Consider the following 15,245-nt stretch of genomic DNA (forward strand, 5'->3'; position numbering starts at 1 on the left):
AACCGTCTGGGGTTACTAATCTTCCCGTGCAGAAGGAACTTGAGCTAGGAGCTAAGCATGGGCTGTACTGCTCCCCTCAGGGGAAAGGACAAGGATTGTCTCCTCCTGTAAAGGCCCAGAGAAAATAAACATGGATAAAATAGAAGATGTCCAGAAGAATGCTAATGGTCACGCTTAATTTAACCCTTTCAACTCTTCGCTTTTTGGTGTCTATTGCCAATTTCCCTGATGTGGGTCTCTGGTTCGCTCTGCCTAGGAAACCAAGCTGCACCCCCCTGATACTGCCCAACAGGGTCGAAACATGTCTACACTTGTTATAGTCCATGCCGAGGTGTGCTTATAGTCCATGCAGAGGTTCTCCAATTCAAGGCACACGCCTTCCCTTCAGGATGGACAGATAGCCAGGACGAAAATCAGGCCTGTGCAGTCATCTCCAGACTGTAACCCATCCTTAACTAGCGCAGGGTATGCCGCCAGCCAAGAAAGGGTCTTTAACATCCAAACCCATCGCCAGACGGGTTCGCTGCCAAGGGATCAGACGCAGGTGTTCGGCGTTACAGAAAGACTGCACGCCAAGGAATGCGAACGTGGCTGGCTGGCCTGACTTTCCTCGCTGCTGCTAAACGAGCCATGTTGCCAGAGCTCCAGGGCTGCGTAGACTCGTTTTTTTAGACAGTAATTCATGTATTTATTTGTAATAATATGAACTCGCATGGTCTTAAGTACCTATGAATGGCACTGGCCGGAGCTCAGCGCCGTGCAAGATCCCCACACAGCTGTGGCAATATGCCGCGGCTCAAACCTGGCCCTCCCTCCGCTTTACATTCCAAGGCTGGGCCTCTGCCAGCAGAGACGGGCACACTGTGCCAGCATGTGGGGCGGTTTCTGGAGGCAGACAAATGTCAACAAGAGGCTAGACGCTGGCCACCGCAGGATGCGACCTAGGCGAGGGGACACTGCGCGTGCGCGCTGGAAGCTCTGCCAAGGCCCTGCTTCATGCCGAGGCGCTCTGATTCCACTTCAAAGCACCTGAGACTCGAATGAGTTGCTACAGGGCCTTAAAGGCGGCTTTATTCAACCACGTGCGTGCCCATGGGTGTCCCAGGGTGCTGGGCACAAGGGGTTTCGTGGCACGCCATCATTTAGAAGGAGCCCGGCCGTTTCCTTTAGATGTCATGTCCCCCCAACATTTTCAGCAAAGTTACCCCACTGCACGGGTCGTTTGTAGCCCCTTTAACTACACTAATGCGTAACTAGATACCTTCTGCCTGACAACCTTGCGAGTGTTGATGGCGAACGGTTCCATTCCCCTGAAAATTCCTGCAGCTTTACAGCCATGAATGATGGAGAGGGCTTGGTGTGAGTCTGCTCTCAGTGAGGGGTGCAGTGAAATAATTCCTTCCTCCCTTCTCATCTCCAAGGGGGCAATGCGGCTCACCTCTGATTACTCTTGGCCAAGAGCACCCACTTCTGGAAGCACACTCTACTCTCTTGCACAGGGCAGGACATTGGCTGGAACAGAGCTCCCCAAGACATGTCTTGCCAGAGCTCTGCCCTGTCCCCAGACACTAACGGATCTGCTCTGAAGCCACATTATCGTACCAACGTGCAAGATGCCCTTCAACAAGCAGGCAGCTTTCAGAAGACTCGCCAGCCCTGCTGAGTCATCAGAAATCACGTTAGGACACTGGAACAGAACAGAACAGGACCCTGAAGCCGAGTTATCACATGCACAAGCAACCCACGTTTCAACAAGCAGACACTTTCAGTCGACTTGGCATGGTAAACTGAATACAGGAACATCCGAAGCCTCACATACTTGTTGCAGCTGTCCAAACTGTTATTTATGTCCTGCAATGTACAGACAGCCACGCCCCTCGGTCCCACCCTTTCCTCCTCATGGCCCCGCCTTTCCAAGGATGAGAGGGTTCCCCCAGTACATCTTTTCAATTTCCAGCACTGTGGGCAAGCACAGCCTGTTCTCGAAACATACTCTACTCTTGGGCAAGCACACCCTCTTCTTGAATTACTTTGGCTATAGGTCCTTGCTTCTGCCAACCCTTGGTGCCCACAGCGGGCCAAGACATCAAAACCAAGATCGACCACATGCCCATTCTTTTGGCAATTAATCACCTCTCCGTTTTTGGCATGCCGACCCTTACGCTTCACTTTTGCTAATTATTGGACCACTGCGTATATAGTAGGCCTTTTCGATTAATGTAATGTTTTAGTTGACACCCTTCTGCGGGCTACCATTGTCTAGTGTTACTTCTGGCACCCCCATTCGATATTATTTGTAAATCCGGTCAAAGAAATTGTCTGTCCCTCTGCTGGTCCAGTACATTGCATGACCTGTTATTTCGCCAGATGATGTAAACCCAGGCCCACAGAAACTAATGGCTTGCCACTTTGGCCACTCTTTTGGTCCACAAATCGCTGCTACCTTGACCTTGGAAAGTGACCCATGCACTGGATTGGCCATCCAGGCGTGGTGCCTCCTTCCGGTCGTTTTAGGAGACACGACTAGCATGGTGGAGTGTTTTATCAGGTCTCAAGATTCTTTTCTTCATTTCACATGCCATTGTTCATTAAAACAGTCTGTTCTAGCATGAGTTTTAAAATATTTTTGGGCGAGTTTTTTTCTCATTACTTCTGTTTTGCTTCCTGAATTTGCCAAGTATCAATCAATGGGTTTACTTTTGCAGTGATTAGTCAGTCTTAATATTTTTTAAATACATGCGCTTCCTTTTCTACCCCATGCTAGTTGCACGTAACGGACTGCTCACGTTAACACTTGCGCGGTAGCTGTCCCCGCCGTGCATTTTTCATTGTTTGCGCAAAAAATTCTAAACAATTATAAAGGCCTGCTTCCATGTGCGTGCATGACTGGAGGCTTGTACAGGGATTCCTAGGGAATCGGTCACCTTGTTTTACCGCCAGCATGGACATCACATGCCGGTAGAAAAGCATTGATTTTTGACAGGCAGAGTGGGCGCGGATAGCAGAAACTCCAATTCCATTCCGTACTCCGACTGTCAGAGACCTGAAAATCCACAAGAATGTTAAATCATTGGTAAAACCATGTGTAAAACCTTTTGCACATGGTTTATGCGCCTGATTTACCACTGCAGGTCTTTGGAAAGGAAACCCAGTGTATTTGAGGTGGTGTTATTAATAACTCCAGCATGCTGCCTTGAAGCCTCTTCAGTAAGCGTTCAGAAAGTTTCAAACATATAAGGGGGCATTTTGAGTAAAACGCTAATGACATGCATTGGTCCACCAACATTAGCACTTCAGTGCTACGTGGTGCCCTGCATATCATTTTAAAAGTTCAGAGGTTGGAGGGGTACATAGCAAAAGCAAGGTACATTTGCTTTTAATCTTTCATTTTCCTCTCTGTCTTGTGAAAATGTAAACACTGCCTGCAAATTAAGCTTTGCAGACAGCATTTATAAATGGATTCCTATAAATCCGCCTCTTCTTTAGTAGGTACTGAACCAAGGCGGAGTCCGTAGGAATCCATTTGTTTTACTCCTCCATGAGAATGTCCTGCAGGCATGAAACGAAACACACTTACGAAACGACAAAGATCTTATCTCCGCTCCGTGCCCCTTCTCTATATTGTCACAGCATCCAAATGGGCCATAGAGATACATTCAGGTGTAAAAAGCCTTATACCTTGATTTTATGCCCTGATTTACCACTATGCCCCATTTAACATGTGGCTGATATTGTCTTTGTGAGTGTGTATCGTGGCAAACCAAAAGAAACACTCGGACTACAGTGTGCCAGGGTAGCTGGATGTTTTTTTAAACAAAAAGAAAAAACCTATCGTGCCCTAATGCTAAGAGGCAAGTCCCCTGCCTAACCAACAAAGAACAGAAGAGCTTGTCAAAGTTCAAAGAAATGGTCCTGTGCCCAAACCCTATTCATCTAGCTCCTGTAACCCTTGTGGCTTTACCAGCCTCAAAGATTAATGTCTTACAGTATCTCAGGACTCCCCAAAACCCTCTGGCCCTCTGATAGGTTTACTTTATCTCAGCCTCATTGGGGCATCTGCCCGTTTTGATTTTCTCGGCTTCTGCAACCCTTGTGGCTTTCCCATCCTCTTTGTCAGTATTCTCAGGTCATTATATATTCTATGTGTGCGTCAGTCCGATTTCTTACCATTCGTCTTCCTTTATTATCTTCTTGGCTTCTTCGGGTATTCCATTCTGACAACCGTCATTCTGTAGATATGGTTTTCTCAATGGGTACCTTACTGTCCACATTTTCTTAGGTGTCGGTCCTTCGATAGGTGCTGTTACTCTGATAGGCACTGGGCAGAGCCCAACCGCTGCTCTTTGCTGGTTTATTTGTTCATCATACGTCACATACCTTGGCGTGAAAGTACGGGGGTACTACGAAGGGGTGGCTGGAGTGTAGTTGACACTTGGCACTTCCTCTTCATTGGTTCAGTCTGCACCAAGGTGATCTATCAGAGAGTGAGAAACCATAGGAGGTTGCGGCACAGATTCCCCCCACAACCCTTTCTGGCGTGTTATATGCCTCATGGTCCACATAGGATTTATGCAGGCCTACTGCAATACAGACGGCTGATGCCTATGCTCTCAACCAATCCCAACTGGTTAGTGATGATCATCCACTGCAATGATGGCTTGGCAAGCACTCAGTGTGGCCATCTGTGCCTGCTCAATTAGCCATAGACACCCAAGCTGCCCATGGGCAATGTGCAGTGTGAGCAGGTTTTTAGCACTGCTGAGGCTGTTGCCACAGATATGAGGAAACACCTCAATGAAACACACAGGGGAGTGCTTATATAATAACCATTCATGAACATCATATCGCCGAAAACTATGGTGGGAGAAAACACCAGTCCCATCTCATGGAAGACAACACAACCGATTCCTCAGATGATTCCTATTGGTTGTGAGCTAACTACAGTCACATTGTAACGACATGAGGGAAGGTTATGGAGATGCAGACTCTGACAGCAATGGTTGAGTGCATTGCAAAAGTAGTCTTTACTTTTTCCAGCGTTATACATTTATTTGACATTACCAACAAGTGGAGCCACTCTCTGATTCCTAGTGCCACACTCACAAAGTGGAGGCTCTGCCTCAATCGATTTTGTTCATCCATTTAGCAGGGCCACCAATGCCTTTTCTACCCGTCTCCCAGCGCACCATGTTCCCCACTTTTTGTACCCTCTTGCACAGTACTCTAGAAGAGTGCAGGGTTGTGCAGGAGCATGTGCTTCTCCATTGCATCTGCCAGTATGCCATCATCCAGCCAGAGGTCATGCGATGCACGCTGTGTATCCCTGCATTCCTCATCACCCTCTCTGGCCAAGTCTGCCCAGATAGCTCCACACCCTGAATTCTACCACCACCAAACGGAAGCTGTGCTGCTAGTGGCGATGAAGTGGCACTGGCAGCCAATTATGCCACTGGGTCAATCTGTGCTGGGCCAGACATGGGGGTGAGGGATATGGCTGTGCTGGCTCAGAGTCAAGGACAATGGGAATTGCTTGCTGCAGTGAACAAAGTTGGAAAATGGAACAGCCAGTCCAACCATCGAGGTGGACTAGGAAGAGGACAAGGACGCCCCCAGGATGGATTTCCAGTAGATGTAGAAGCAACCTGGAGCTAGATCGATGGAGGCAGCGTCCAGCCAACATGGCCGCCAGGCTCTCAGCAGCAGCAGCCCTTTTTAACAGCCTCCCTCCAGCAACTCAGGGAGGATTCTGAGGAATGCATGTTGTTTTCCACTGGTAACATATTCACTCGAGGCTGGTCTAAGCCAGCCCTTGAATCACAAGCTGGGGCAGTAAACAAGGGATATGGCAGCCAACCAATTAGGCCGGTCCTCAAAGATGCCCACAGGATCTATAGATTACTGTGCAACAAAAATGTCGAACACGAAAATGCAGATTTCTTTTCCTGAACATTTCCCACCAATTACATGCGACAGGATACGTACCCACACACTGTTCCACCAACATGACGTAAATTGGGTCTGTCAGGGGTCAGAAAACAAGCACAGCCTAATTTAAAACATTTTGGAGGGGCAACACAATGTCCATTTTAGACATGCATCGTGGTCCACACAGACAAAGAGATGGCCCAAAACAAAATGGCCCGAAGCAGAGCTTAACAAACTACTAAAACAATACAAACCGCTTTACTGCAATTGGGCTACTAATACAGTAAAAAATGACTGCACCCCTGGTGAAGTCAAAACGAAACGTAGCTGCTACCAGCCTTTGCCAGAACACTCTTTCCGGGTGAAAAAGTCGTCCTGGGATCAAACTGGCAGTAAATAGCGTTATACGCGGGGGGATTTCACCCTGTGGAAATATGTTTCTTGTAAAATATAATTCGTTTTGGCTGTTGGACTAGTAAAATGACACGTTTAAGATGTGTACGTGATTTTTCTCGTCAGCATTGCTTTTTTTTCTTTAGAATGTTGGACTTGTAGCAATTTAGACATTTTCTGAAATGTAATGTGGCGCAACCTTTGTGCTTATGGAACTAAACTGTCTTGTGTTGTTGCCTTTCAGTTATTTGCCACCTTCCCTGCATGAATGGCGGCCGGTGCAGTTCTCGAGACAAGTGCCAGTGCCCCCCGAATTTCACCGGCAAGCTTTGCCAGATTCCAGTGCAGCATAGCAACTCCCCAAAGCAGTACCAACACCCGCAACAGGCCAGCAAGGCGACTGGATCCCACGTGATTCACTCCACGCACACCCTGCCACTGACCGTAACAGGCCAGCATCAAGAGGTTAAAGGTAATCCTCCGAAGTTCACGCACGCAGAGATGGCGCTTAGTTCCTGCATGCAGAAAAGTGTATCGTTTGATTTTCTCCAAAATCTGCTTCAGAAGCGAACTTCTTTCCACAGTATGTGACTTGGGTGGCCTTTTTTCAATCTCTTTTAATTATAAACGTGTGTTTGTTATCAGAGGCTAATGTATTTAAAACTAGCTGCCAGTGAAAATCGCAAAATACGCCACAACTTCAAATACCTCAGCTAGTGTGACATACGAAACAATTAGTTGCCTCCGGGTTAGGTGCGCTATACAAATGCCAAAATAAAAAAATAATAAATAACCCCTTAATAAACGAGGCAACACTTCAGAATGAGTTAGAAGGAAAGAGCACAGTCAGAAGCACAGATCAGTGATACATTTCAATGTAAGGGATCCAAATCCTTATGAAGTCTACTCCCTTGCCTATCGTTAATCAAGTAACCTGTTCTGTTGTGGTAAACCTAAAGACCTCCTCAATTCATTTGTCGGCACACATAAACCCCCAGTTTCACGAGGATATAACAGGATGCAGATCCTTAAAATCCTGTGGAATTGATCTTTCTGTGGGGTCTTCCACATCTGCACCGTTTAGGGAGTGATTTGCCTCGTGGAGTGGGAGCCTCGGCATCAAATCGGCTCCCTGCTTCACGCGGGGAACCTGAACCCGTCTCTGGCCACATCAGCATTCTGATGCTGGCAGATACGCAGGAATCCCTATGGTGTCTGGCTGCTTTTTATTGTGTACCAAAAGCAGTCAGAGTCCTTAAGGACCATCTGTGATCGGCCACCATGTTTTTTCATGTTTGTCTGTGAGCTCATGCGTGCCTAGTGGAGGGTTCTATGTTCATTAATCGGCCATTTTTGATTTGGTGGCACTTTTGGCTACAATTTTTTGCTTAAAAAATCTTGGATTTTTTTTTATTTGCCCCCCCTCCATTCCCTTCGTCCCTTCCCCCTACCCAATTATTTATTCCCTATACACCACCCAACATACCCCCTATATGCCCCCTCCCCAAAATTTTACAAAGATTTTTTTGGGCAAAAATGTTTCAGCAAAAAGTGCAGCGAAAAGAAACGGGCGATGAATGAACGTTGTACCCTAGTGGAGATCCAGTTGGGTTTTCAGCTTTGTGAGTGAACAGGCATGGGAACACGAAGTCCGACTGAATTTCCGTGACTGTTTACCCCTCATGCAAAAATTCTGACAAACTGAAAGAGAGCCCTTGCCCTTCATCGGCATTGTCAGTAGGGCACGCACCACCGGATATGCTTCCTTGCAGAAAATGAAGGCGTTAGTCTTTTAGTAGACTTCCTTTTCAGGAGTACCATGGATTTTTCCTACCCCAAGAACTTACCTGATACATAGCTAGTTTTCTTTATTCAAACATGCATTTTAGGGGTTGCTAAAAATGTCGAGCGAGGTAATCTCTTGGGTAGACTGGTCGGTGATCAGAACAACCCCTTTGAGTATCTCAGACCTCCTGGAGGCAGTTGTATTAGAGTGAAACACTGAGTGCATCTGTGCCCTTGTCTTTATCACTCTTCCGGCACTTATTGGCCTCTGCTAGGCTCGCCATTCTACTTCTACAGCCAGTAGACGGCTTTCATTTTGTTTTTGCAACATTTGCCAAATAACTTGAGCACTTTTTCTCAGTAATTGTAAATTTGAACTTGTCGCACCATGCTTGTCCGCACAGATGTCTGATCTAGGATTTAGCAAGTTCAGTTTTGATGATCTCCATTTATTTTGGTTGTCTATGAACATATTGTAAATTAAGTCATGGTTCCTAACGGGGCTTACTGCAAACAGACCAGGACATTGCAAAGGCTGAGTCTCATTTGGAGGTAGTTCACATTTTGCTCTCTGGTAGGAAAAACTTTTATTAGATTCTGCAAAATGTTTTTAGAGCGAGCAATATACCAAAAGTTGAGGTACAATGAAAATTCCAGCATGCAGGCATTTCTTCCACATAATATTGTTTTAATGGATTGCAATCACTTGATTGTTCCAGATTCATGACATCTTAGACTTCTAGCGTCATCGATTGTTCTTCCAGAGTACTGAAAGAGGTAGATCCTTTGCTTATCTGACTCTGGCAATGCCGAAGACACTATCACGGCTTGTCTGATATTACACGAATTACACGTATCGGAGCTGCTCTCCGGCTGCCAAGTGTGAGCGATAGCAGACGTTGGTGAGAAGGGCTGCATGCCTGGATGATTGTGACATTTTCATACAGTGCTTCTGAGCCATGGAGCTCAATATCACAGAAATCTGACGGAGACTTAAGGCGAGCACGTGTTTTATTGTAACTCCAGAGCCATCCTTCGACCAGGCAGTCTAGTGTTGCTTGAAAGGGCACGGAGAAGCTGTTCAACGTGTACACATGCTTAGGCAGAGTGTCCATCTTGATGAGGTTCAGATGTTTCCAGAAGTTCATATTTTCATCACCGTTTACCATGTTCTTCAAGTAACTCATCAACGTCTGTACTTTGACAAAGATCCATGCCTGTGTCTGAGGTGAGTAAATGCGGTGGTCATTAGAGCTGGGCTTTGCCATCCACTGTGTGATGGTGGACACAGAGGAGGTTCACATGGGATCCCCTAGGCCACCCCACCTTGGCCAAGCATCGAGGCAGGGGATCATCAAAGGCCGTTTACAACGTATTCTTCTGCCCCATTAAGGAATCCTACATGGACCAGTAGCCCGGTACATTGTGCTTCCCCTTCATGTCAGCTAAGATTGGAAAGAACTGATGGAGGTCTTACTAGCGCTGTTGGTTCTTGTGACAGTATCACGCATGCAGCCACTGTGACCACAGGGACTGCAGGAAAGAATCTCTGAGGGTGGTGAGCGGCATCCTGTACATGCATAGGCATTTCAAGATGGTGGTCGAAATTACTGAAAGGTAACTACTGACCCAAGCCTCTAATGACCTACCCCAACACACAGGTGTCATTCCTCCATCATGGAGGGAACACTCGGAGGAGCCTGCCTTCTATATGAAGATCAGAGAAGTCAACAACAGTGTGCATGTGAAGAGTTGTCGAACAAGGTGCATAGCATTTTGGGGGTGGAGTGAGTTAGACAAAGGGATGTGGGGAAAGGCAGCGTAAGGAAGCAGGAGAGAGGTGACTGGTGCAAGTGGGAGGGAGGCGACTGCTGTACAGAGGATGGATGGGAGAATGTGGGAATGGTATTGGGAGGAAATATCAGAGGTGAGTGGAAATAAGCTGAGAGAGGTGGAGAAGGCACTAAAAGTAAAGTTGCTATGCTCGGGTAATCAGGAAGAGGTGGAGAGAAAGAACATCCGGGTGAATGAAAGGAAATTATAATTATAAGGTGATACCAGGAGGAGGTTGCAAAAAGCAATCAGATATGGAAATAACGGACATCAGGGAGGAAGGAAGGAGATGTCAACAGGGATACAAAGGGCATTTCAGAAAGAGAGAGCGTGAGGAGAAATTGCAGAGAGAGAAAGAGAGAATACAAATGAGAAGAGAACGAGATACCAGCAGGAGGTTATAAGAAGAGAGGTGAAAGAGACAAACCTGATACTTGATAAGGGTGCGCCTGTGAGGCATGGAGGAACAAGCATTTAGTAAAGCATTGAGGGTGTGCAAGAGCAAGGACAGACTTGAGAGGAGAGGATAAGAGGTGTAGGAGAGGTTCCCCTAGGTAGTAGAATGTTTTGGTCCACCGAGAAGGAGAGTAAAGATGGCTGGTGAGAGTGAGGTCTTGACCCCGAGTAAGAGAGGTAGCAAGGAAGTCGAACCGAAGCTTACAGACAAACACAGCCGGGGGTGGGGTTGCTTTCCAGCTTCCACCCTTCTTCAGGCATAGCACGTTTCAATGTGGTTTCAAGAAGCGGGTACGAGGAGTCAGCGATGACCAGGAGGAGAAATCGATAACCTATGTGCACCAGCGAAGAAGACGATACAGAAGTGTGGGGCATTGACTGCGAATTGATCATCCAACCATTGACTGCGAATTGATAATCCAACCTGGGAAGACCTCCAGATGTAGGTTTGCAAGCCAGTGAGCTGAACTGCTACCCTCATGGTGAAGCCATCCTGTTATTTTACCATGCATACTTTTAGGGTGGGCATGATTACAAACTTTGTTTCAGCATATCAGTCTGCGTCTGCTTGGTGTGGACCTTACCAAGAAGGAAGATATACGGGGCTTGACCAGGAGGGCCCAACATGCTTGCATCCTCACAGCTAATGGGAATGAGGGTCTAGAAGAGGGCTATACTCCCATTTAAGGCAACCCCAACCCCAGTGTCGGCCGGCTTTGACTTGAACAGAATAGCTAGGGTGTATATTCTGGCAGGCGAACAGGCACTGGTATCCACTGGCCTACAGTTGCAGTTACCCAATTCCACATATGGACGAATTGCAAGTAAGTCATGCTTGGCGGTTAAAACATGTTTATAATACAAGAGTGAAATGCAGTGATTCTGTGATCCTCTGTACAACCCTTCCTTGAGAGAAGTTCTAGAACTGCTCAGCAGCCTAGGGGAGAAGACTGAAAACCATGTTCTTAGTTGCTTTTTAATTTTGACTTGTTCCAACTATAAGCTGAGCCTATTGCATTGGAATGTAGGTAGGAGAGATATGGGAAACGTGTCGGGACACAACGTTTGTAGGTTAGTGATTTATCCACCCGCTGTCTGCACGTGCCCATGATAATCCACATGGCCATTCCAACCCACTTCCTGCCCCTGCCCCACCCAAAACACCTCCTTTTTGGATCTCTTTTCAGCTACCAATTTCAAGCAGTAATATCAAACCGTGTGTTGTAAGTGCCTGTCAGTCTTGTTTCAAACTAGTCTTCTGAGATGTAATGGGTTAATGTAAGTTCTAAATGTGCAACTTGTGTAATAAAAATGTTTTAACCTAATTAGCCATCAGCCATTAGGTTTAAATGCAGCGCAAGTGTTCTTTGCTAACGTCCTGTTACAAACAAGCAGTGGCAATGCCAACCATTTTGGCTTGTGCATAGGTATCAGATAGGCATTTGCCAGGCACTGCTATTATATGCCCAGGTACTTGTAGCTGCTTTCATTAATGGCCAGTAAGTACCATTACAGCAGTGCCTGGAAAAGGCCTACAAAAGCCCAAACTGTGGGCATTGCCAATTCTTAAAGCATGTCAACTTTCCAGTAACCTTTTTGAAGCAAATTGTCCTAATCTTTGGAAAGACCTTAGAATGGCTATTGATTCTGGAGACTGGGCCATAGCTTTCACAATGCTCGGGAGTCCTTGGCTTTCGTTAGGAGCACTGTGACTGGTGTCTGCTCCACTTCTCTGGGAAAATCCCCTCCCCCCATCACCTTATTTTCGACATAAGCGGCTCAGATTGACTGGAAATGACTTCCACATTTTCTCAAAGCGGCATGAACATAATAATCAGTTTTTAAGTATAAGAAAAACAAAGCGATTTATGAGATCACACGAATGTGTGCTTTTATCAAATCCGAGATGTGCACAGCTCTGTGTACAGGTAAAAGCAAAAATATAACAAAGAAGCGCGGTTTGCAACTGTCTCTGCCCATTGACAAGACAATTTGGAATTGCTTATCGCTGGATGGGTTTTTGTGACTAAACTGAAGGGCATCAGGTAATATTATCTCCACCCATAATATCGCCATATATATTGTCGTGGGGTAAGGCCATAGGCGATATTATTAGTGGGGATAATTTATGGGGTTATTAGGACCGGGGGTTGTGTGGGAGGCCCCCGCTCCATGAAAATAATTATGGGGGCTGCAGGGGTGCCCCCCCCCGCAGGTTCCATTGCTTAATATCGCAGCAATAATGTGGTCATATTTTTGTATGGCGTATATTTGCAGGGATATTAACACATGGTACCAACTGAAGTGATGCCAGGCCAAGATTGTGAGTTTTCCCCAGAGTTGCATAATTGCTGTATCGCTGTGTGTGGATCAGTGAACATGGCTCTACAGTCTGCATTCTTATGGGCACTTTTATCGCAATACAGTGCTGATCAAGCACTATTGCAAAGATGTGTACACCAGATTTTGCACGAGAAAATGTAATGGGGGCCTTTGTAACAGGTGTTTTAGATGCAGTAGTTTTATTCTCACCCAAAAACAGGCACAGAGAATGTTTACCTGAATCCTAGCTGCTGTGTAAATACATATGCTACTTATCCCAATGGGTTGCTTGAAGGCCACTCCTTGCAATCCTGGAGAGTTAATTGAGCCGTCGTCTTTATAAGGTTGGCCAAGGGAGCCGGGAAACTGGGGCCTAGAAATAAGAAACAACATGGGGCATATAATAGCCCCCATAATCCACCAAGGTGAGGGCAGCCAGCATGCGACACTGGAGATGGGAGTCGCTGCAGATATCTTGATAGGCCGTTTGTGAACCTCTTGGGTGATCAGAGGCGTTGTTAGGGGTGGGTATGGGTCTTTTGATTGTAGCCCCGGATAGAAGCTCAGGGGCTACAACCAAAAGGCTAGCTAGCCCCGAGTCCCGACAGTCCCGACATTAGCGTAGGCTCAGATATTTTACAAACGTAGCAACACCCCTGGGTGATATAAACTGTACAACATATCCCAGCAACTGCAAATGGGCCTATTGTACTGCCACTCGTGGGTGGTGCCTGGGTCGGGAGACTGTATCGATGGGAAACCTGATGGACTTGCATAGTTAATGTTAATGTTAAAGGTCATTTGTACCGCGCACTGTCACCACCGGAGTGGTCCCCTGGTGCTCTGGCGGCTCTGAAAGAGGGAGGGAGGGGTGGGTTAGTGGGTGGAGGCTGGAAAAGTGCAAGATTGCAGTGATGTGCTGTTGGCAGCCTCAGCCCGGTGGTTCCGTCGGCTGGGCCTGGGGTAAATGCGGCCGGTTGTCGTCGTGTGCTGATGTGCGAGTCTATGTGTGTTTTTTGTTTTGTTGTTGCAGTGTAGTGAAGTTCGTGCGGTTTGCTGCGCTAGAGGTTTGTGGTTGTGTTTGGTTTGGAGTTTGAGAGGTGTATGCAGAGAAGGAAATTGTTAGTGGTATTGGTTAGTTTGTATCTCTATCCTGGACTGAACCGGGTGGGCTCGTGTAATCTTACACGACGGGATGCTTGTACACCCTGAGCCTCGGGAGGTACGTGCCCGTTTTTGCATTCGAGGCCGTTTGAGGATTTAGCTGTCCCCTCTGCCCGCTCCCTTAATAACCTTGCATGCTCCTCACCCCCTCCACATGACTAGCGCAGCTGCTAGTGTCCATACTTCCGATTGTGTGGTGATTGGTGGTATCTTGTCCGTTCCACAGCCCCGTGGTACCTAGTTGTGGCTGTACGGGCGGTGGGGGATGGTAAGGGTTGGCTGGAGTTGTTGCTTCCGTTTCCCTGGGTCTCGCGGGTGGACCCCTGTGTCCAGCGTCAGCCCTACTGGTGCTCAGGGTACTTCTGTCGGTTCTAGGGGTTTGTCAATGTCCTTTTTTGATGAGTCGTTTGTCTTATTGTTGTTTCGGTTTTAGTCTCTGGTGTTGAAGAGGCAGGTTTTTAGTAATTTTCTGAATTTAAGGTGATCTTTGGTGTTCCTTATTACTTTTGAAATGTTGTTCCAGGTTTTCGCGGCTAAGTGGTAGAAAGCGGTGCCTCCGAGTTTCTTCTTGATGTAAGGTTTTTGTTCCAGTCGATTTTCGTTGGTTGACCTGAGCGGTCTCGTTGGCTTGTAGATTATTTTTTTTTGTAGGAATTCTGCTGATTGCCCTGTGCGTTATGCACATTGTTTTGAAGATGATACGCTGTTTTACTGGGAGCTAGTGTAGTGTTTTTAGGGCCGGGGTGATGTGGTCTCTTCTGGATAGTTTGAGGAGTAGTCTGGCTGCTGTGTTTTGGATCCGTTGTAGCTTCTTCATTAGGTATTACAGTATACCGAGGTAGAGGCTGTTTGCGTAGTCGATACTTGACATGATGAGGCCGACGATGGTGAGTGTTTTGTGTGTAAAGGAGAGGAAAGGTAGTATTTTTCTTGCCGTGTGGAGGAGGAAGAAGCATTTCTTGACTGTTGCGTTTATTTGCGGTTCTAAGGTTAGGGTGTTGTCCATCAGGACTCCCAGATTTTTCACTACCTTAGATGGTGATGGTGTAGATCCCATTTCCGTTGGTCTTTGGATATGATCATGATTTCAGTTTTTCCTGGGTTGTTTTTCAGGTTGTTGGCATTCATCCAGTTGAAGACTTCTTTTAGGCAGTCGGTTAAGTTTGAATGATCGGTTTGGGTGTCTTCGATCTTGTAGATGATTTGAGTGTCGTCTGCGTAGTTGTAGCATTTGATGTTGTGTTTCTTGAAGATTCTGATTACTGGGGTTTGGTAGATGTTGAAGTACAGTGGTGATAGTGAGGATCCTTGTGGTACTCCACAGTCGTTGACTCGTGGGGTGGATTTGAAGGGTTTGATCCAGACGG

General features: G+C 46.7%; 1 protein-coding gene across 4 annotated transcripts in view; it reads left to right on the forward strand.

Moving 5' to 3' along the window:
* The window catches only part of LTBP1 (latent transforming growth factor beta binding protein 1), a 1,019,134-nt gene that overhangs the window by 561,004 nt on the left and 442,885 nt on the right, over positions 1-15,245 (forward strand). For all 4 annotated transcript variants that reach the window (XM_069607908.1, XM_069607910.1, XM_069607907.1 and 1 more), the window contains one exon: positions 6,563-6,790. In XM_069607908.1, coding sequence (XP_069464009.1) covers positions 6,563-6,790 — 228 coding nt within the window. The remainder of the gene's footprint in view (positions 1-6,562; positions 6,791-15,245) is intronic.

This window comes from Ambystoma mexicanum, chromosome 4q, assembly GCF_040938575.1.
Source record: "Ambystoma mexicanum isolate Mex_15411 chromosome 4q, UKY_AmexF1_1, whole genome shotgun sequence".
In the NCBI taxonomy this organism is placed as follows: Eukaryota; Metazoa; Chordata; class Amphibia; order Caudata; family Ambystomatidae; genus Ambystoma; species Ambystoma mexicanum.